General features: G+C 40.1%; 1 protein-coding gene across 1 annotated transcript; it reads left to right on the forward strand.

Annotated features, from left to right (window-relative positions):
- Nucleotides 1-3,914: 3,914 nt before the first annotated feature.
- Nucleotides 3,915-20,466, forward strand: LOC142075639 (interleukin-1 receptor-like 2). The gene is made up of 11 exons (XM_075137299.1): nucleotides 3,915-4,379; nucleotides 7,079-7,148; nucleotides 10,452-10,695; nucleotides 11,001-11,187; nucleotides 11,992-12,154; nucleotides 14,152-14,217; nucleotides 14,787-14,907; nucleotides 17,051-17,199; nucleotides 17,497-17,640; nucleotides 19,051-19,212; nucleotides 19,713-20,466. The coding sequence occupies exons 1-11, from the start codon at nucleotides 4,332-4,334 to the stop codon at nucleotides 20,102-20,104; spliced, it is 1,746 nt and encodes a 581-aa protein (XP_074993400.1). The 5' UTR covers nucleotides 3,915-4,331; the 3' UTR covers nucleotides 20,105-20,466.
- Nucleotides 20,467-22,305: the final 1,839 nt, after the last annotated feature.

The raw sequence follows: 22,305 nt of genomic DNA on the forward strand, positions 1-22,305 counted from the left end.
ATCCATCCCAGGCAACTTCCATCCCATCCCTACCTAAATGAATGCTCTCACTCTGATTTCCTTCTCTGCATAAGTCAAAAGGATTGAATTATTCATTGCAGGTAACATTCTCCCTTCATTGGTTTTATAATGTTTATCAAATAAATAAAGCAGATGCATGCAGCCATCCGATGGAAAAAGGACTTCACAGTGATACCTTATTTAGCAAATACATTTTGGAAAAATGCAATATACCAAATGCTCCCCCCAAGTCCAGTCTCTTCATTTGCACAGAAGCAGCCTTCTTTGAACACCTCCTCAGTCGCAGAAAAATAAGCCACGTCATAATCATTGCTCTGCTGCAATCCACTTTCAAAGGTGGCACTGATGAGTTGTGTTAGAGCCCTCCCTGTTCTAATTACAACAGATCATTCTATCTTAGAGCTTTATGAGACAAAATACTTCTGAATGTTCATGTAGATTTAAAACAAAAAAGGTAAATTCCGCTGCACAGATCTGATCAGGACGACGTTGGAAAACTCTTTGCTTAGCATTACGTTCATTGCTGAAGCTATTAGTTTCTGGTCTGGTTTGAAGTGTTCCTGGTGACCACATCAAATGTTCAAGCAGACTGGGGCCAATGTCCGCTTTCCTCAGACAACCCACTTCTGTGCTCTTCCACGCAATTTTTGTCTTGTGACTGCCATATTCTCTGTATTTTGTTGTCTCATGAAACGCAGTCATTTCAGTTGATATTCCTTCAGCTTTATTGTCGTGTGGTTTTTCTAAATTCTGATTCACATCAGTCACTGAACAGATGAATGATTGAATAGTTCTCATTTTACCTATTCATTTTGGTAATGTTTTAACACTGTCTTTTATACCAGAAACATTTTTACGGGAGATATTTTTTCACTAATAGTGGTATTATAATGAAGATATGAGAAAAAAAAATGTATACAGCAGAACCTCTAGTGTGTATCTCTCAGAAAGAATTCTTCAAAAATGATTTTTTTAAAAATCAGTGCTTCTAGAAAAATGTAGTAGAGCAGATCAGGGAACATGTCACTTGCCTTTATGATAATCAGATTTAAGTTTGTTGGTGGTGCAAAATAACAATACAGAAACTAGAAATCCTGCATAAAAATTATTTGACCTAACGCAGTGAGTTCATTAAAAACATTTCCAAAATGAAATATGGGTATAATTGCTGACCAAGAGGGACTAGCTGACTGCATAAATCCTGCTGTCTTTGCTGAGCCAGGAATGAATTCATTCTCTGTGTTCCTCCCAAGAGCATAACGTCTGGAGCTGTTACAACATGCCTCCAGCCAGCACTACATACCTTCCATTGATGGAGGACAGTATATGCAGGCATAGCAGGGCGTAATCTCTCATCTTTGCTTACCTGTGGCTACCACATGGTGGGCAGGATGGGTGAACGTGTTTCCGTTTAGTACAACGGAATAGTACTACAGAAGAGTACCAGAAAGTGGAATGAAAGAAATACCAGAAATAGAATGAAAAATCAGGGTGGAAGGAGCAGGACATGTCTGGATTATTCTCCACAGTTTTTTCAGAATACTTGTAATTTGCTTAGCAAATGTATTTATGATGTATTTTTAACAATAATGAGAACATCTATCTTGATAATTCTAAAAGATCCATGATTGCTGCCTACTTTGTGAGGAACCTAAGAAAGAGCTTTCATCTACCTACCTACCTTAGTAGTTAGTCAACAAGTAAGTGACGATGCAGCCTTAAAAACGCCCATATCCGATTCTGTGTTCCCATGCTACATTTGAAGGACTTCTACTTTGAGTAACTCCAACTCTAGCCGTGATGTGCAAGTGAAACAGAGAACTAAGAAACACCAGAATACAGGGAACATGCTGTTGCCAGAACAGCTACAAGCTAAGTAATCTCTAAAAAATGTCAGGGCTACTTAGTAGCTGTTAAGTTTGTAGGTAAAAACTTAGGGGCTAATGGGACTAAACCTGTATGCTCAAGCTTCAGACCTTCAGAGCCAAATATCTCAGTGACACATGGCCGTCTGGGGGATTTAGACCAAGCTGTCAAAGAAGCCTGTTGAAGAAGCTAGTAAAACTGTCGATGTCCCTGAGATGCTCCTGCCAACAGGCTCCGTAGCCTTGAGGGGATCTTTCCCTTCCAGTGACGCGGCCTCTTCAGCCAGGGAAGTCTGCAGCTGCCCGTACTACAGAAAAGAAAAAAATAAAAGTCAGTCACCCCAAATCTTGCAGTCCTTACTTGGAGGATTTCCTGCCGGCTCCTCCCGCGCCTGCCCTGGGCCGGAGGCCGAGCCCAGCCCGCGGCAGCGAAGGGCGGGGGGCACGGCGGCTCCGGCGGCGGGGTCAGGCGGTGGTTGAAGCGAGGAGCCCGCCTCGCCTGGCGCCTCCGCCTGCCTTTTTACACAGAAAGTGGCTCTTGCTGGAACGCCTTGTTTTTCGCAGCCTGGGTTTAATTAGCACCGCCTGCCTGCGCCGGGACACCTGCCGCCCTGCGCCGGGGCGGGGAGGGGAGGCAGCCCGGCCCGGCCCAGCCCGGCCCTGACACGGGGCCAGCTGCACCGCCGCGGGGGGCACCCAGGTTTTGCAAGCGCAGCCGGGGGAGGGTGAGGCCTCGCCGGCAGGAGCTGCCTGTGCGACGGGGCGAGGGCCGGCAGCGGCGCCGGAGTTCACGGGCTGCTCGGGCTTCCTGGGAGACGGCAGCGGGAGCTGCCCCCGCCTCGGTCCGCCCCCGCACGGCCGGGCCGGGCCGGCAGCCGGGCAGAAGGTAGGCAGCAGCGGGGATTCCCCGGGCGTTCGCCCGTCCTGAGGGAACCCGCCTCACCTCAGTGGCGGCCGCCTGCCCGGGAGGGCTGCGGCGGGGCTTCCCCCGCAGCGGCGCGGCCGTTTCGCCGCAGGGGCAGCCGGCGAGGGTAGGGGCGACCTCCGTGGCAATGCCGGCCGGGGAGGGGGCGAGGTGTCGCAGCCGCCCCCGAAAGCCGGGGGTGGCCGAGGGGGGCGGCGGGGAACGGTCAGTGGTAGCGGGGACCGCTTTCCTCCGTCGGTCGTGTAACAGGGCGGTCGGCGTCAGCCAGCTTGGGATAATCCGGGGGGAAAATCCGTGGAGATGCGCCGATAGTCGTACGTTGTTCCGACGTCCCGTTTCTGGGGCTGTGAGGAGGCTAAGCCCGAGGTGGTGTCTCTTGAGGGAACTGAGGGCTGGGGACAGTTTAGGAGTGGGAGTGAAATCTGTTTTAAAAGGTCATCATTTTCCTCTGCAAGCCGTGCGTGCGATGTGGCTCGGTTTCTGAGAGGAAGCGTGTGAGCACCTTTTCTCTGAAGTTAAATCTTGGTCCCTGGGTCTGTGGGTCTCCTGCCAGCACACCACCTCACCCCGCGGATGGTCCCCTCAGCGTGCCCGGGCCGGTGACTGCGAGGGCGATTCCTCCACTGCTGAGGAGCTGCAGCCCCTTTCAAGTCAATGTTTCCAGGAGTACGTAAGAATTTAAATGAACAATATTGAAAAATGTTTTGCTGCCATACCTGCTGAGGGGTGTCAACGATTCACAGAAAAATGGCTATCGAGATAGTCTCAGTGCTGTAACTACATCCCAACGGAGGGGCTGACCCAGCTCTTCAGCACCAGTTAGGTATGCCTTAACACCGAAGGAATATATGGATTTGTTGTAATCATTTCTCCTAGATCAAAAGCGAGACGCTTAAGTTCTCTTGAAGAGGCATGGCGTACCTTGCAGTTAATAGAAGTGTTTAAGGTAATATGAATATATATTTTTTTACAATTTAAAATGTTCATGGGCTTATGTAAAAGAAATGGTGTGATACTCTGACTGTCAGTTCTCTCAATTCTGAGAACAGGGCTGTTGCGTGTTTTAGTCTATCCATGTTTTCGAATAAGACATTGAAAGAAAAAGTGCCACAAGTGCGCAAAAATTAGCGAAAGCCATGATTCTTCAAAGTTCTGATGAGACTAGGTTTTTTTTAATTGAGTAGATCAACTTTGAAAGGACTAGAGAGCAGAGGAAAAGGTGGCTGTAGCAATTTAATGACAGATTTTAATGAGAATTATGCTTTACTATGTGCTATCATGGATGCTGTAATTGTAAGTCAGGTGCGTGTATCATTGAAGACCTCTTTCAGACACTTTTTTTTTTTTTAAATCTGAAATTGATACAAATATTTCCTTTCAGGGTGAAACTTCATGGACATGGCCTCAGATACATGGAATTTTTTCCCCTATTGAAAATTTGGGCAAAGATAACCCCAGCTGAATTCTGTCCTGAGTGGTAAAGCTCCACAGGTCGATTGCAGGCTCAAGATGTGGACAAAATGGCTGGGAAAAGGCAGAAATTTAGCTGTTTATCATGGCGGAATGTGGTAGGAAAAACATTTGCACTTGACTCTGCAGTCACACGTTTGTTATTTTCATCATGAATTATGTGAATGCATGCACAGAACTGAGCATAATTTTGCTGTTGAGTATACCTTCCACAAAAATGGAAGTTTTTTCATCGTGAAAAGTCGGAGACAAGAAGGAGTCTCCTCAGAGCAGTTCATATGTATAGTTTTACACAGGGCTATATATATTTGCAGGTCTTCTGTGTTGGCAAAAGGGCAAGTTATAAATTTTCATAGATAGAAAGAACATTGAATTATAGAGAAGCAGGATTCTGGGAGACTTCCTTTCAGAACATGGCAAAATACTACTGCTGCATCCACTGAATCTGCTGATAGGGGCAAAAAACTGCTTGAGAGAGCATGTGTGAGTAAGACCAGTAGACTAAGGTAACGCTGTAATGGAACAGAGCTTATGAAAAAACAATGATTCAGAGAAGTCATAAAGAAAATACCTGGTCATAAGTGGAGTCTATTCAGTCCCATTTTCTCTTCAAATGATTTCTATTATAATAATTTCATCTTCTATAAAATTGAAAACTAGAGATTTTAAGAGTTACTGTCTGTCACAATTAGTGAAGAAAGTTAGAGCTTTTGTACAAATACACATAAACCCCGTCTAGTGATTTTAAAGTTTTGTGTATTTCTTTTTGTGCTCAGCATTCTCGCAGGAACTCATTCCTTCTTACAGGTAGGCAAGAAAAGACCTGCCTAGTCATTGAGTGGAAACTTGCAGTGAGGGAGGAGGGAAGAGAAGGGGAAGGAGGAAGAAAGCAGGCACTGCAAGAAGCAGTGTGGATGACTCAATATAAGGCACGCTTCTGAGTCAGTTTGGTGAAGTAAGACACAGCAGCCGGAAGTGTCATCTTTGACTATTGTAGCAATTGGTGATCAGCTAAAGATTCTTCACAAGAGGATGAGGTTCTCCTGCTCATCCTTCAGTTTGAATAATTGCATTTGTCCTTTCACAGTGCTGTAAAAACTGTGGTAGGCTGAATAGAAAAAAAGCATTAAGGCAGGCCAAGTTAAGGAACAACTTGTTAGAGGCATGCAACGAATAGATCCTTCTCCAAGCACGTTAGGGTTAAGAAGCCTACCAAAGAATCCTGAGAGCCAATAGATCTTTCAGGTATAAAAAAATCCTATGGGGTGGGCTGTGGGAAGGTATGAACATAGCGAGGGAAAAAAAAAGAATTTTTTGCGTTTGTGTTCATCTTGGAAGAGCATGGATTTCAGTGCCAGTACCTTTTCTAATGGCTAATCTTCCATGGAAGGGTCTGTCACAAATTGAAAAGTCAGTAAAAGACCGTTATAGAATGAAATGATCCGTAACAAAGCACCACGACTGGCTGATACTCACTCTTGTGTTCTCTTGTTGTAAATGTCTCATTTAAAGCAGCTTTGGGACCAAAGGATCAGAAAGTGATAAATGTTGTTTTAGCCTCCCCAAGTGATCAAAAGAGAGCCAAGAAAGTAAAGACCAGTGAGCCTGGTCTCTGCAGCAGGCAGCTGGGTAGAAACTGCTTTAAAGAATGGAACCATTCAGTGGAAATGAAGATAAATTCGGTAGGGAAGGAGTCAGCAGTGACTTTTGTAAAGGGAAGTCATGGCTCTCAAATACTCGAAGCGTGTTAGTATTGTAAACATGTATGTGAACACATTGGATACAGGAGGACATGGTTGATACAATCTGCCTTAATTTCCAAAAGGCATTCAGCAGAGGCTGTCAATGAAGTCAGACTGCCAAAATATATTTATTCTCACATATATAAATAAGTACGTAAAAGATAGATGCTCAGTTTTTCAGGTGGAGGAAGATCACTTCTGGAGTCCCAAACAACTCAGCTCAGCTCAGCATATATTTTTAATGATCTGGACAGAGGGAAACTGTTGCAGTGGCAGAATTTGCCAACAATACAAAGCTATTCAGGCTAGAATACAGAAGTGTTAATTGCAAAGAGTGGCAGAAGGATGTCATGGTAGTGAATGACTGGGTAATAATAGCAGAAGAAATTTGTTGTAGGTAAATGTAAAGAAAATTTAAAATGAAAACATATGGGCAAAATCCTAATACCATGTGCTCAGCGGCTGACTGGGTTTACCTGATTTTTAACACTCAACAATGAGATCTTGGTATTTTACTACATAGGTCCGTGGAAATATCAGGTCAGTACTCAGTAGTACTCAAAGAACAAGTAGATGTTAGAAATCATTAGGAAAAAAAAAAAACAAACAGAAAAAAAAAATCATTGTTTTAGTTTGTAAACCCATAGTGCACCTATGTTTTGAAGACTGTATGCAAGTTCTGTTCTCCCCTCAGAAGAGGGTGGCAAAGATGGTCAGAAATACAAAATCAGATTCCATCTAAGGGGCAGTTAGAGAGACTAAGACTGTAGCTTGGGAAAGCAAGAAATGGGGAAGAGTGTGCTAGACATGTAAAGAATCCTGAGCGAATAGGAAATGTTCACACTTTTTTTTTCCCCTGGTATAATAATTAGGAGCTGTCAGGTAAAACAAGCAGGTAACAGACTCAAAACAAGCCAAAGGCAATTCCTGTATTTCTTGTGTCCTGTATTAACTATGTAATTCCTGTATTAACTGTGTAATGCAAACGTTGATTTTGAATTGTGGAAGTTTATATTGGAAACCACTAATCGAAGGTTTTCTTTCCATTTCTGCAGGGAAACATGACAGCAAAAACATTATTTTCGTGTAATATCACAACAGCCTTTCTCTCTTTAATTATTGCAGGTAAGTTTATTGGTGGCTATGGAAGGTCTTGTTCTGAAACTTATTTTTTCACACAAGTAATACTAATTTTCTGTGAAAATGGCTGTAAAAGTCAAATTTATGTGCATGCCAATGAATTCTTGGCAGAAACCTATAAAACATATAATATGTGGTATTTTATGTACTGTCTTAACACAGAATCATTTAGGTTGGAAGGGAACTCTTGAGATTATCTAGTGCAATCTGCCTGACCCCCCCAGTGTCAGCTACAGCAGGTTGCCCAGTACCCTTGTCCAATTTGATTTTGAATTTCTCCACAAATGGAAACTCGACGACCTCTCTGGGCAATTTGTTCCAGTGTTTGATCACCCTCACAGTAAAAAAGTGTTTTCTTGTGTTCAGATGGAATTTTTTGTGTTTCAATTTGTGCGCGTTGCCTCTTGTCCTGTCAGTGGGCAATACTGGCAAAAGTCTGGCTTTGTTCTTCATTCCCTCCCATCAGGTATTTACATACATTGATAAGATCCACCCACACACTCCCCAAGCCTTCTTTTTAGGCTGAACAGTCCCTGCTCTTTCAGCCTCTCCTTATGTGAGAGATGCTCCACTCTCTTAATCACCTTCGTGGCGGTGTGCTGGACTTTCTCCAGTAAATCCGTGTCTCTCTTGTACTGGGGAGCCCAGAATTGGCTGCAGTACTCCAGATGTGGCCTCACCAGTGCTGACTAGAGGGGAAGAATGACTTTCCTCGACCTGCTGGCAGGTCCTAATGCAGCCCAGGACACCGTTAGCCGCCTTTGCTGTGAGGGAGCATTGGTGGCTCATGGTCAATTTGTTGTCCATCAGGACCCCAATGTTCTTCTTCTGCAGAGCTGCTTTCCAGCTGAATGGTCTCTAGCATGTGCTGGTGCCTGGGGTCATTCCTCACCAGATGCAGGACTTCGCATTTCGCTTTGTTGAACTTCATGAGGTGCCTGTCGAGGTCCGTCTGGATGGCAGCACGACCGTCTGGTTGTTGTTAGACTGATTAAATGAGTTGTAGTTTTAACTTTTACAGAATGAGTCCTTAGGATTTTTTCATATTGGAAGATATAGCCTTTTGACAATAATATAACATCTAGATGTTCGTAAAATTGCTAGGCTGCTCAGTTGCAACTTCTTGTTTCTGCCCTTCAGCTGTCAACCAACAATCCAGATCAGGTTTAAAACATTTTAAATGGTTCAAATTAATTGCTGTCATAATCTTGTCATTCCACCTGGAATCTTGCAGCAGTGCCAGACTGTTAAAAAAAAAAACTTCATGAATTTCCATTCCTTGAATTTCTAGCAAGCCATTTGGTTGCAAATGGTTTGGTTTAGGTTTGGTTTGCGTTTTTTTGCTCATGGATGGCCAAGCTGCAAGGTTCACCAGTCCGTCGGATAGTCTGGTTTTTGGTTAAATAAGTAATCATATGGAAAGGTGATTATTTGGCTGCCCTCCCCCCAGCAGCAGAGAGTTCTATTGTCTGTTTAGTTACATGTGTACCTTATAATTCTTTCCTGCTCCATGGAAGTAACGGAGGGCATTGGGGGAGCGGGATTTCAGAGAAACTGAAGCAAGAAGTGTGTAAAAGAAGACACTATTTTGGAATTCTAGCATTTAATGGCAGAAAAGGGTTATCAGTTCCTGTGGCCACAGCATTTCATAACCATCAAAGTTATTATGGGGCATTCAATACAGATATCTGAGCAATTAAATGTTTTGATAAGTAATTTGGAAAAGATTTATAGTGAGGTGGTGAGAACTACGGATGATACAAAATTATCCCTTGGTGGTCAAAACTAGTACTCACTATGAAGAGGATGTCTGGATATTGAATGGTTTAGTGATAGAATGTCAATAAGTAAAAACAAATGGATGTGGAGGTAATGGAAGGGTCATATACATATAGCAGAAACATGTATACTCTATGTGTGTGATGTGAGCATTAAGTTAGTTAATAACCACTTGGGAAAAATGCTACTTTGACATCTCTGGATGTTCTCAGCATTAGCTCTGTCATTAGTGGTGGTCAGAAAAGCAGAATTTTTGTGAAGCAGTAGAGCAGAAAACAGAAAGCTTCGTTATGCTACTCTGTAACCCCATGGTGAATGTGCATCAATTGAACTCTGCAGTTCTGGTCATTCCATCTCAGAAAGACTGTATCAGAAGAGGTAGAGAGATGAGTGACAGTGTTGTCTGATACGGGATGGCCTCCATATGAGAAGTCATTAAATGAATGAGGACTCTGAGGTAAAGAGAGATGACTGAAGCAAGATGTGATGGAGGTCTATAAAATTGTAAATACCATAGACTAGGCAGATGAGGGAAAGTTTATTTTGCCATTTCTCGTAACAAGAAATACGTGATATCCAGAGAAATGATAAAAGCCAGTGAATGGTTTTTCATGCACAACATAAGAGGAAAGAAAAGGGGCCAAAAGCAAAGTATTACTCTACTTACTGTGTCCTACTCTCTTTTCTTACACATTTGCCACTGGTTGTTATTGGAGACAGGGTTTTTGGCTAGGAAGACACTTAAATGACTCTGTATGGCTGTTCTTATATTCTAACGAAACAAGGAATTTTATAATTATCTTATTATAAAGATAATACTGACCAAGGAATGTGACCATGGTATCCAGAATTGGTGCCTTTTTTGTCATGTTGACAAAAAAAACCACCCACACCTCATGGTGTTGCACTTTTCCCATATGAATCTCCTTGGGTCAAGAGGAAAGAAAATGGGCTCATTGGTAAGTGCTTGTAATAATTCCTCTCTAAATGCTCATAAAATGAAGGGTGAGTTGAAATTTCCATAGCAACCTTAATATTTGCGCAACAGCAACTTTAACTTCAGTGTCCTCTTAGGACATTTGGGTACTGAAAGCATAGTCTGTCCTGAAGACTTACTTTGACTACAGTTAAGTGAAATTAACAAATAAAGACATTAAATGTGTAATTTTTGTGTGCATGTGTGTGTTTGTGTACATGCACATGAAACAGACTGGAGAAATAAAAGTACTTTAGTAATTTGCATCTGAACTAAAACATACAAATGACAGTTTGCTGCAAACAAAGATTCTACCGAGTGTAAAGTTTGCATTCACAAAACAGCACTTCAGTGGCATAACTATATCTGTATATCACTGAGTAGTACTCTCAACTGTAAAGATAAGGGATTATAATTGTGTTTTTGGTAGATGACTTGAGAATGGAGGCAAAAACTCCTATGAACTTGTAAACATAATCAAGAAATAAGTTCCTTGTTTGAGGTTTTCTTTAATGTTTATCTCTTTCCTTTAGAGAAATGTGAAGCCTATGATGTGATGTTGAGGCAAAGTCTTGTGCCTGATGGACAGCCTTTTGCTATTAAATGTTCAGTGGAAAAGAGCTTGAAAAGTGGAGACTACAACTTAACATGGTATAAAGTTGGTAACCAGACAGCTGTGCCTAGAGACAAACTTTCTAGAATTCGTCAGCAGAAGAATTTAATTTGGTTTCTTCCTGCAATGTTAGAAGATTCTGGAGAGTATGAATGTGTCATAAGGTGAAAGTTTAAAAAAAAATTACGTTGTTACAGAAATGAGTTGCAAAGGGAATAACTTTTAGAAAGCAAATAGAATTTGGGGGTAAGAGAAATACTAATGAAGAAAGGGAGAGTGCGTTCACAAAAACTTTGGTTGGGGAAAGTAAGTCTAGTTTTGGGTTCTTTTTCCTAGTAGGTAAAAGTAAATCTATTAGAGAAACTGTAAACTTCCCATCCTCTCTTTCTTCTCCAAAAAGAATACCATATATTTTTGGGTTGGAAAATATTCCAAATAGGTTAATTTAATTATGTTATATTAATTGCAGGAATTTGACAAGCTACAGGAAAATGTGTACAAAAGTAACAGTTTTTGAGAGGATTGATGGTTTATGCTTAAATGAAAAATTTGCTGTAGAGGAGGTGATATTCACATTATCATCTGCAAAGGTTGTGTGTCCACACTTGGATTATTTCAGGAATGAGAAGAATATTCAGCCTGTCCATTGGTATAAGGTGATCTGTGTTTTGCACTCTCTTATAACTGTCCATTATTTAAAATATAAATCACTGATGTTTGTGAATTTTAAGAGAAAAACTAAAGATTTATTGTAAATGGGAGAAAAATGCTTTTAAAACAAATTGGGAAAGGACTAAGACATTTTATCGTTTAAATGTGTATACAGTTTTTTTGATTAACAGGGTAGAAATTCAGCTTAGATGTAGGAGACGTTGACCTATGTATCCACCAGGTGGCATCTTTTTACCTGCTAGCGAAACACACTGTTGTGAATTTCGTGAAACAAAATGTAGTGTGTCATTTGTGAGAGACAGCATATCCATTACGTGCTCAATATTGTTCCATTAAAAAAAATGCCATTTCATATTGTTCATGCTTATTTAAAGGCTCTTTTTGTTACAAGAACATAGTGCCTTATGCAGCATTCCTGCCTCATGCCCATGCAGTCCATACGGTACCAAGAGTATTTAAATACTTTAAAAAATGAAGTCTAATTACTAAGCGATTCTTCATTAATGAATACTTTTACAAAGCCTGACACTTGCATTTCACTTCCTTATTTCTCTAAAATTGAAAGTTGTTTTCTATAGGAAATGAACTAGAGTCTCTTTGAATTAAAAACTCAGAGCCAAAATGAAGTACGTTTTGCTTTTTATTCCACCCCCCTCGCTCTTTCTCAGTGTCGGCAAGGCATCCATCCTTATGCTGTGGTCCATTGAAAGTTTAGATTGCATTAAAGAGAGACAAACCATGGAAAGAGATAGTGATATGAATTAACAGAGTTCTCTACACACATTTAGGACTGCCAGCTACTGGAAGGGAAAAGGTTTGCCTTCTCAAACAGTGATCTTATCATTTTCAATGTGACTGTACATGATCAAGGAAACTATACATGCAAAACAACATATACCTACAATGGAAAACGATATAACATTTCACGAGACATCAGTCTGACTGTAGAAGGTAAGTAGATAATTTCACTGTGTTTGTGTTCATTACGACGACTCCAAATTTTTGTCCAAGTTTCTAAAGACTAAAGCTAAAAGATGCAATTTGTGGATAGACATGTTTAGGGCTACTAGTTTTCACCTAAATATGAGGGAAAGAAATGCTGACTGAGAGCTATATATTTTTGTCTGTTGTTGCCACTGTGTTGAAGATTGGTTCCCCTGTTCAAAGGTGTAGTATGTCAAAGCTTCACTGCCCAGACCAGCTGCCAAGGTCCCTAAACAGGTGCCCTGTAAGGCTTGGTAGGCACAATACTTTCTGCTGTAGCTGCACCCTCTATCCTGCCCGTCTTACTTCTCGCTCTTTTACATTATCCTCTTGCTGCAAGAACAACAAACTAAACCAGCCCAAATTATAGCAGTATCTTCATTCTGTGTGTCCTTATCTGTTTCCTTCAAACCTTTGTCTCTTCTGTTTTTGGTTTTAAGCTCCTCAGCCCAAAAACTGCTGATCTCTGATATCATGAGTCTAGCTCAGTAGACCCTGATTTATGGCAGGGGGCCACCAGCACAACAAAAAAATATAAAAGAAGGCCTAGCTGTAAAACGCGAACTCCTTTGCTAGCACAGCATTATGAGATTGATACTGGATCACTGAAAAGGCTGTGCTGTATCAAGGTATGAAATGCCAATACTGTTTTTACATTCCAGCTGATGAAAGACATTTTCAGGTTTACTAATAGATTGCATTACCATTTAATGGTCTCTCTTTGTGCTTGCCTGTTTTGTCTGTGTGTGTATATATATGCATACATATGTATGTATATATGTGTATCTGTGTGTATGTATATATATGATATGAATATATATCATATTCATATAATGTCATATGTATATGATGTGGATAAAAAAATATGAGGGACATAAGGTCAGATCAGATGAAATGATCATTCTGGCCTTAAAATCTGTCCCTAGAACTTCTCTCAGTGTTATTTCAGCTCCCACTATTCAGTAGAAGCAAAATCGTATCACTCCTTTGCTGTAAATGACTGAAAGCAGCTCAGTCATTTTTAAAGTCTCCAGCTGAGCAAATCAACACTAAAATGGGTGATTTGGGGTCTAAACAATAGTGCAGGCCCAGTTTTCAGAAGGGGAAGGATATATCCAGGACAATCCTGTGTGCTTTGCTAGGGGGCTCAAAAGGGATGCTTTATGATTTCTTTCTGTTAATTTGTGCTCTTGGAGAAACTTCCTTGAACTTTGGATATTTGATAGCAAATGTTGTAAAACATCCTACAGCTGCTTGAGACATGGTATGTGTGTTCAGTGAGGGACTCTCCAAGTTGGAGTTCATTTAGCCATACTGAGACATTTTTAATGTAGATGTCTAGATCTCCACCTGTTGATTACTCTCCCTTAGTAGCCTGTAGAGAGAAATAAGCTTTCCAGTGTGTCATATATCTAGTCCTAATGTAAACATCTAAAAGGGGCCACTGGTGTTGTACTTCCTCATAGACAGTGCTGTGGGAAGAATTTTAAGGCCTTTAACCAGAGTACAGAAATTGAATTTCCCCTTTATAATAGTAAAAGTCTAAAATAGATGAATTGCACTCCTAAGTATTTGGCTCCAGTTTGTATCTGTGGGGTGCTGGGTGACAGGCTATCCAGATTGTAGAGGGGTGATACTGTAGCTGTTTACCCATACCCTTCTCAGTACCTGTGCGTACAGTATTACAGGATTTTTATGACAAGGAACAGCCAAGCCACCTGTTGTGCAGAGATTTGTGGCACTGCATTTTGGAAGAGGTGGAGCAAAGAATAGCATAGCTTCAAGTCAGAAGTAACGACTACCTGAGATACGTTGCTTTCAGTATTGAGTGATGTCTGTTGAAAAATTGCTAAGAACCTTCTCCATAGGACAGGGTTTTTTTAGATTGTACTTGGGTTGTAGAGCATAGAACAGGCTACAGCTGCCCCTGGTTTTCTGAAAAGAACTTTCTTTCTCCTGGTTAGTGAGCCCACCGAAAATGCCCCCAGAAATATCTTATCCAAGAAACAACTCCATCGAAGTGGAACTTGGTAAGTAGTTTTCTCTATAAAAAACCATGATTTTGTATCCTAGTGAAAATTTATACCTGTGGAGTGCCCTATTCTGTGATTCTTGTTTTTGTTTTTTGACAAAAACTAGTTCAGTGACCAGCTCAGTTTCTCTATGTGGATATCCTGAAGGAGGAGTGTTTGGGGGTGAGAGGGAAAGAGACAAGGCATGTTGCTTCCAAAGTCCTTGGAAACCTGTATGGAAGTTTCTCGGCTGCAAAGAAGATTATAGGGAACTCAAGTGATTCTCTGTCACATCTGTTGCTTTCCATCACTCTGGAAGAGATTCTAAGAACAGATTCGTCTTTGAATCTGCAGGGAAAGTGATGCCCCAGAGAGAGGCATCATCTTCCTGGATTTAGCCTCTTCCATCCTACCAGTCTGTTTCTGAACCTGCAGATCACTGAGTATGTAGACCCTCTGTTAGGATAACTTTTCTGAAGGGGTGTGGGACCATCCTTAGCTCGTCTGTGTGAGAGTGTGAACAGAATTGTATAGGCTTTAATTCGTGAATGGAAATTAACTTTTCACTTTGTAACACAATTTTATAGGCTCACAGGTTACAGTGGATTGCAATACAACAGGTGCTGATGGGTATGAGGTGTTTTGGACAGGCAACGGTGTGTATATTGATGTATTTTATAGGAGCAGAATTTTTGCAAGTCCTTATGAGTAAGTATATTTTCAGATTAGAAAATACTGTGTTGGCAACCAAAGTAGAACTTTCTCCCTTTGACATTAAAATATTTAGCAACATTATTCACTTGCTTAAATATCTTTCTTTTTAAAAACTCTGATGCTTGCCTCCTGCAATTCACTTTCTGCTTTGAAGTAGAAACTTGAAACACAGTAGGCACATGGACTTCACATGTGATTGTGCTCTTTTTGGTCATTGTAAAAATCTGTCTTAATTTCCAACCTTGGGAAAAGGTGTTTTGTAGACTTACAGTCTCATAATTGTAATACAGTTTCTATTGAGCAGGCTTTGGCCTGGCAGAGACTTCTTTCAGTTGGATCAAGCATGTCCAGGCACATGACCTTCAGACTGTCTCTTTCTTCTGCATTCTCCTTTGCCTTCACATCTGCCTCTCTGAAAGGTTGCAAGAGGTCAAACCTTTGCTTTACAGGAGAAATTAAGACTTCCAGATTTAAGAGCATTGAGTCAGAGGAGTGTAACTGAGATCAGCTGAAGAGCTAATGGCAGACTTTGTTGAGGACATTTGTACTGAAGCTTAGTGGGGTGAGAGGTGAAAAGGGAGACAGATTTCCAGTGATGAGTTGGGGTTTGGGAGGAAAATGGACTTGGACTGAGTAAAGCATGAGAAGGGCAACTGGGAGATAAGGTGAGGGTGAAAAGCAGGTTAAACTGAGTTAGGAGAGAAGAAATTAGACCTGACTTGAAAAGGCAACTAGAATTGGAGCAGAAGGCAATCTGAAAATTTCTTAGATATGACAAGTTGGGAACTAAAAATTGCAGGTTTTCTGTCAGCCCTCATCTCATGGTGGTGCTATGAAGAAAAAATGGGATCATTTTTGTAAATTCTCGAGCACTATCTATGAGCGAGAAATTGATGAAGAAGTGAGAATGATATCTTCAAAGTAAGAATATAGTTGTGAGAAGTAAGTCCTCATCATAAAACAAAGGGGGAAAGAAAATGCTGAATTCTTCGAGTGCTTACCAAGAGAAAACCCTGTACAAAAGTAATATGTTGTACTGTCATAAAGAATTGTAATGCCATAAACAATTGGGCCGTAATGCAGAGGCACACGGTCACTGAATTGATATCATAAAAGCAATGTTATTTTTTGAACTTCCTAGCACTTAAATGGTCGTCTTTGCAATCATTAGTCATTTGCATTAGTGATGTTGATTCATTCATTCCTTGTTTACAGTGTTCAAATTACTGTAACTTTTTGCTCAGAAAGTGATTTGTGTGGTCCTATGTATGCCTTTTATGATATATTTCAAGCTTTTATTTTGCATTTTAAATAATAACTAGAATAAGTTTTCAGGAAAGAATAGTGCTTGGCTAAGTGGACTAGTTAGTTAATTTTCCATTTGAGATCTACTGTTAACAAGGTAGTGTTATCCCTCATTTTGCTGGTGATTAAAGAGTTGTTTAGTTCACATATCAGTCACTCATCATGGTACACATGACTAACTGAATGTGCAGCATAATGAGCATTTTTGTGCCCTTCTACAATGTATGGGGGATAATCTGTGTCTCTTAGTGGTGCAGCCTGACACTTTAGCTGTTAGAAGTCTGTTCTGATCCATGGCATGAAGCAGCAGTTTAGACTCCGCTCCCTGCAGCTGGAATCGCACTGTGAGTTGGTGTTGTCTGCTGCGGGTCACCACCTTTGATGTCTTCCCTGTCCCAGAGCTGCTTACTGCAAGATGACACCCTTGTACCAAGGCCTCTTTCTGTGTCACTTCACATTGTGGAATTTCTCTTTCACCAAGCACTGGGGCTCTCTACCTACTCTTACAGGGATTGGGAAGCCCATAACAAGGGTTTGCTTAGGTTTGTAAGGTGTATTTTTGTACTTTAGCTATAGAAACCTTACATTCCTTTGGGGAAACACAGCTCCGGATAAGATAATGCCTTGATGTTTTCCAACATCTATGCTAAATGTCAGTAAGAGGTCCTACTGTTGTTTGGGTTTCCTTCATATAATGTCATTGCTCATCTATTCTGAAGTGTGGTTGACGTTTGCAGATGGAAACAACTATTGTCGTGCTGCAGCTGTTAGCGATGAAGCCACGCCAGAAAGGGCTGTGGTTTTATGGCTCTATTTGTCGCCTTTTGGATAGGGAGGAAACTTCTTACGATGGACGCCCTATGCATTCTGTGAAGCTAATAATTTTGGAAGTGAATACTGAAGATTATGAACAACCGTTTGTCTGTCAAGCTTCAAATGCCTTTGGGCAGGTTGCATCGTATATTATATTAAAACACAGAGGTAAGAAATACTGTTATTTTTGAGGCCTGTGTTTGTCTTGACTTCCCCAGAAAGGGTTTTGATACCAAATGCTCATATATCATGTTGACAGAAGACAGATGGATTACAGCTTGCTGTATGTATGCATGTACCTGTGCATATGGGAGGAGTCACTGTAGTACTGTATTTATCATTATTAAAATAATAGGTGGATGGAAGTGAAAAATATGATACTCAAATTTGTATTACATTTATGTAAAAGATCAGATTTAGACAAATTCAGCATTTTAAAAAAAATCTTCCTATATTTTTGTGCAGTTCCTGATACACGAAGATGGCTGACTGGAGGGCTTGTCTCTTTGTTATTTTTAACGTTTATTACTTTAATAATCTACAAGATTTTCAAGATTGACTTGGTGCTTTGGTACCGTAATTCTGTCTGTGCCTTTGCAAGTAAGGAAGGTATGTGAGTGTAACTAGCCTATTGATTTTTTCACTTGCCATTACTTCTAAGCAATAATGTGATTATTTAGTAGAATGTACATGGAATTTCCTTGAGGAATTTTCAGATACACATAAAGACATTTTTGGGGGTATTTTTTTCAGTCATAGAGCTAAAATATATAATCATAGTTGAGCTAATAAAAACTGCATAATATTGAAGGCAGTCATGGTGAGACAAGTCAAAAAGAACTCCAGGTTTTCCCCAAATTAGCATGTTGCTTTTTTGCTTTTCTGTAAAGTAGTTTCTTTACATGTAGATTTATGGTCACTCTGATCATGATCAATAGGTGTCAGCAGAGCCACATCCTGTAAACTAGTTGTTTAAAGACGTGCATTAAATATTTATATTGAAAATCAGACTCTCATTTTCTCAGAGATTAATTTTGTTGGGTGGTTGGTTTTTTTTTTTTTTGCAACTTTTCTCTTTTACCCAACACTTTCCTTCTAAATTCTGTCAGTTATGATGGTTACATGCCAAAGAGGAAAAAATGCTACTAGTTCTCTATTCTGTGATTCTTCTTATGTGTTTTTATTGCTGTGGTGTAGACAAATACATTGGACAGGTGTGAAAAAATTGGAATAAGTGTAACACTATAGATATCTTGTTTGGCAGCCCTCAGAATTAGACTGTCTGAAGTTCCCCATAGCTTGAAAGTAAATGGATTACATGCATTGAGATAGTTAACATTTACTCATGGCTGCTCTAGATGTTTTCACAGAAAAGTAATTTCAACTTCTGGTTACAAAGTTCAGTTTTCCCGGAACACTTTAATAGAGTTCTAATGAAAAAAAAAAAAACCCAACTCAATGAAACTATGTTTTGTAGCTTGTTGAACTAAACTTAACTTCTTCAGTTAAATCTGATTTTGGTTTGGTTTCTTCATTCCTGTTTATTATGCAATTTTAACTCTTAAAACCACAGCTGCCTTCTGGCCTTTTCTTCTACCTGCCTTTCCCTCAGAATTACTACAAGAAAGAGTTGCCATTTTCCACCCTCTCTCGTGGTTAGTCAGGAGTGGAGATAACTGCTGTTAAGTTCGTTTCAGGAGAGGTGGTGAAGAAAGTCCTGCAAGAGGACACTTTCTTAACGTCTTGACACCTCTAGGGTTGGGGGCTCCTTCCTGGAGGTCCCAGGTCCTGCATCCAGCTCACTTGCTGGCACATCCGTCCCCATGATGTGAAAAGAGGACAGGTTCTGTGGCTGATCATCTTTCTTTTGATTTGTAGAGCATTTTAGTGCTTTGATGTTATTCTGTCAGGTGAATCAGCCTTCCATTACTATTTTTAAACGGTCCAAAATGAAACCTTGCAATAAAGGCATGTTGCTGGTTTTTAGTTTTTTAATATAAACATTTGTATTTGTTTCAGATGGGAAAATCTATGATGCATATGTCCTGTACGCAAAAAGCAGTGGAGGCAGAAGCTTCTGTCGGCTGGAAACCTTTGTTCGTAGAATACTCCCTGATGTTTTAGAACAACAATGTGGCTATAATCTCTTTATATTAGGAAGGGATGATTTACCGGGAGAAGGTATGCTTTAATCAGTAGAGTTAATAGGTTGTCTTTTGACACATTGTTCTTGGGTTAGAAGATTATATATACAATTAAATAACACCTATTTTTGGAAGACAAAGCTATACTTGTTTATTTTTAATGGATAATTTGTCCATTTGTCCAATGGACATTTTTTTTATTTTAAATTTTTTTGGTTTCGTACAAAAGATTCTGTTCTGATGTTATGAGGGTCTGCACTTTCTTTTTAGTGATGAACAAATGAGGATTCAGCAGCATTAATAATATTGTTGAGGTTCTTTGAATGATATCTGCTCCTGGGGACTGAAGAAAACAATTTTTGTCAGGAATTTCATGCAATGGATCATGAATCATGAATGCCAGTTGGGAGATCTTAAACCTACCAGTCCTCTGAGCTAGCCACTGCTCCATATATATGCAATTTTAAAATTAAGAAATATTATACATCAGTTGTAAAGTTTCTATGCAAACTTTGATTGTTCCTTCATTACTTACAGCTGTGGTCAGTGTTGCTGATGAAACCCTTAAGCAAAGCAGAAGACTGATGATTATATTGGGATCAGAAACATCTGGTTGCTGCCTGTTAGAAGACACCTCTGAACAACAGCTGGCTATGTATAACGCTCTCATCCGTGATGGGATTCAAGTGATTCTTTTAGAAATGGATGAAATACAGGACTACACAAGCATGCCAGAATCAATCAAATACATTAAGCAAAAACATGGAGCTATCCAATGGAAAGGGGACTTCTCAGAGAAATCCTGTTCAGCAAATACAAGATTCTGGAAAAATGTGCGCTATCAAATGCCATCCAGGAAAAAGGTATCTTATTCTGAAGTGTATTTGTTGCCCCTAACTTTGAACAATTCTTCAGAAAAGGGAAGTTAAGATGCACTTATTAAAATAATACTGAGAAGGTAATTCTGAATTGTAGGGGGTTTTTCACACAAATTCTTTATATTACAAAGTAAATGTTTTCTTCAAGGAGTAAAAACAACTCATCCCTTCCCCAAATTACACCCTAAAAGAAAAACTCTGTGCAACTTTATTTCTGTTCTGGGTTTTGGATAGTGACACAATTTGTTGTATTAGTCTCACACAGATATGAGAAGTAAATGTTGCTGATGGTGGTAGACTATTAAATAGTCGTGGTCCACATAAATGTAATATCCACTGAAGAAGCAGCTGTGAAGTCAATTTTTTTAAATTGAAACTACAGTTGATAAATTAAAAATCTGTTTCTGTTGTCAGCATTTTCCTTCTGTTGTCAGCATTTTCCTAGTCATTCTGTTCCTCTTCTTGTTGCCTCTCTGTGATTGTCTGACTTCCTCATTACTGCAAGAATCTGCACTGTGCAAGCTTTGGGGTCCCCCCCCATGAGCAACATGCCTTTGGCGTCCCCCCCCATGAGCAACATGCCTTATCCTTGCTTCTTGAAGGGGTTGGGGAAATATATGTCGTAGCAGGTATATTTAAAACTCCTCACGACACTAAATGTGTTTCAGCTGAACAGTTGGTACCAAATGTGTTCAGCAAATGGAATGGAATCTGTGGCTTTTTAGACATTTATTGAATAATTCTGTAATATCGGCTCTAGGGGTGTTTCTAAACTTTCTAAACTTTCTCTTGAAATGGTCAGGAAACTGAAAATATTTCAGATTTCTTGCAAACTGGAAGTTTTCTAGACTGTGCTGCTACTCTGGAAACCAGATGTTCCTATTCCATGTCTCCACTGTGCTAACTACAAGCACAGAAATTCACTGAGAATCTGTCAAAGGACTGTGCTTGGGCTGGGTGTCCTGCACAGAGTGGAAAATGGCCGGTTCTGAATCATGACTAGGTGCTAATGGCCAGAAATAACATATTGTCTACTTGTGAAAGAAAAAATTAGAGGCATGTGGCTATATCAACCTGCTTGGGAGTAGTTTGGTATTTCTGGACCCCAATCCATTGTTCTGTGTGCATCACCACGAAAAAACGACATGCTGCTTCCTTTTCAAGGTGGTCTGAAGTGGCAAGAGTTTTCATTCTCCAGCCTGGAAGAGCATCATCTGAATGCAAATGTGAATTCTGCTTGCTTTTTTTGTTCTTTACTGAAGTTAAGTAAGTTCTTACATTATCTTTATTGCCAGGATAGCATCTGTCACTGAATTCCTTTCAGCTGATTCTCAGAAGTGTGTATGCTGTAGAATATACTCTTCATTGGGCTGTATTGATGAGAGAGAAAGCAAGGTCCAGGAGTGGAACATATGTTTAAAGTGAAAGCTTTGCAATAGCATTTCATGGTACCTTTTTCTTTGAGAAGGGCTAGCAATACTCCTTATGAGCAGTGTCTCATTCTCCTGGCTGTGGGGTTCACAGCTGTGTAATTTTCCACAGCCTCCATTGACTAGAGACTTCTTCTGAGATGTCGCCATGAAAACTGAGAACAGGATAGGTCCATCAGATAAGGTACTATTGTTCGAGAGATGTTGAATCAGTCTTCTTTGGAAATGCATAACGTTTAGGCTGGAACCTTTAAAAAATACATTTAGGAACGTAGAGAGTTTAGATAATCATCATTGTCAGATTTTTACTTTGTATTTAGACTTAGACTTGCTCAGAAAAATGTTGAAAAACTGCACTTTCCTTCAAAGATTTTTTTTTCACTTGTGTTTGAAAACAGAACCCTCTTATTTCCATGTAGAATGAGAGAAATAATAAAGAAAAGATGTTGAAACTGTGGTAGATTTTTTTTGCAACTTCCTAATTTCATATGCTTTGAAATAAAAAAATACCATTGACTCTAGGATTTGCAGTACTACAGGTAAGTACATTGGTTTGCATGGAGTTGTGCTGGTATTTTTTGTTTCTTTTGTGAATGTGCCGTTATGATTTCTGGCCACTTTTTTCATAGTTCTTTTCAGAGGTTTGCTACAATATTCAAGACAAGCATTTTTGCACTAAATGAGACTCCTAAAGACTCTTAAGTGAAGACAGATGATTGTGAGTCAGCATTTATCTACCTGATACTTTCTTTTAAACAACCACATTTAATATGATTATGTAAGCTTTTTAGTATTCTTGTGTGAAAATGAGTGTGGGAGAAA

This window comes from Calonectris borealis, chromosome 1, assembly GCF_964195595.1.
Source record: "Calonectris borealis chromosome 1, bCalBor7.hap1.2, whole genome shotgun sequence".
NCBI lineage: Eukaryota > Metazoa > Chordata > Aves > Procellariiformes > Procellariidae > Calonectris > Calonectris borealis.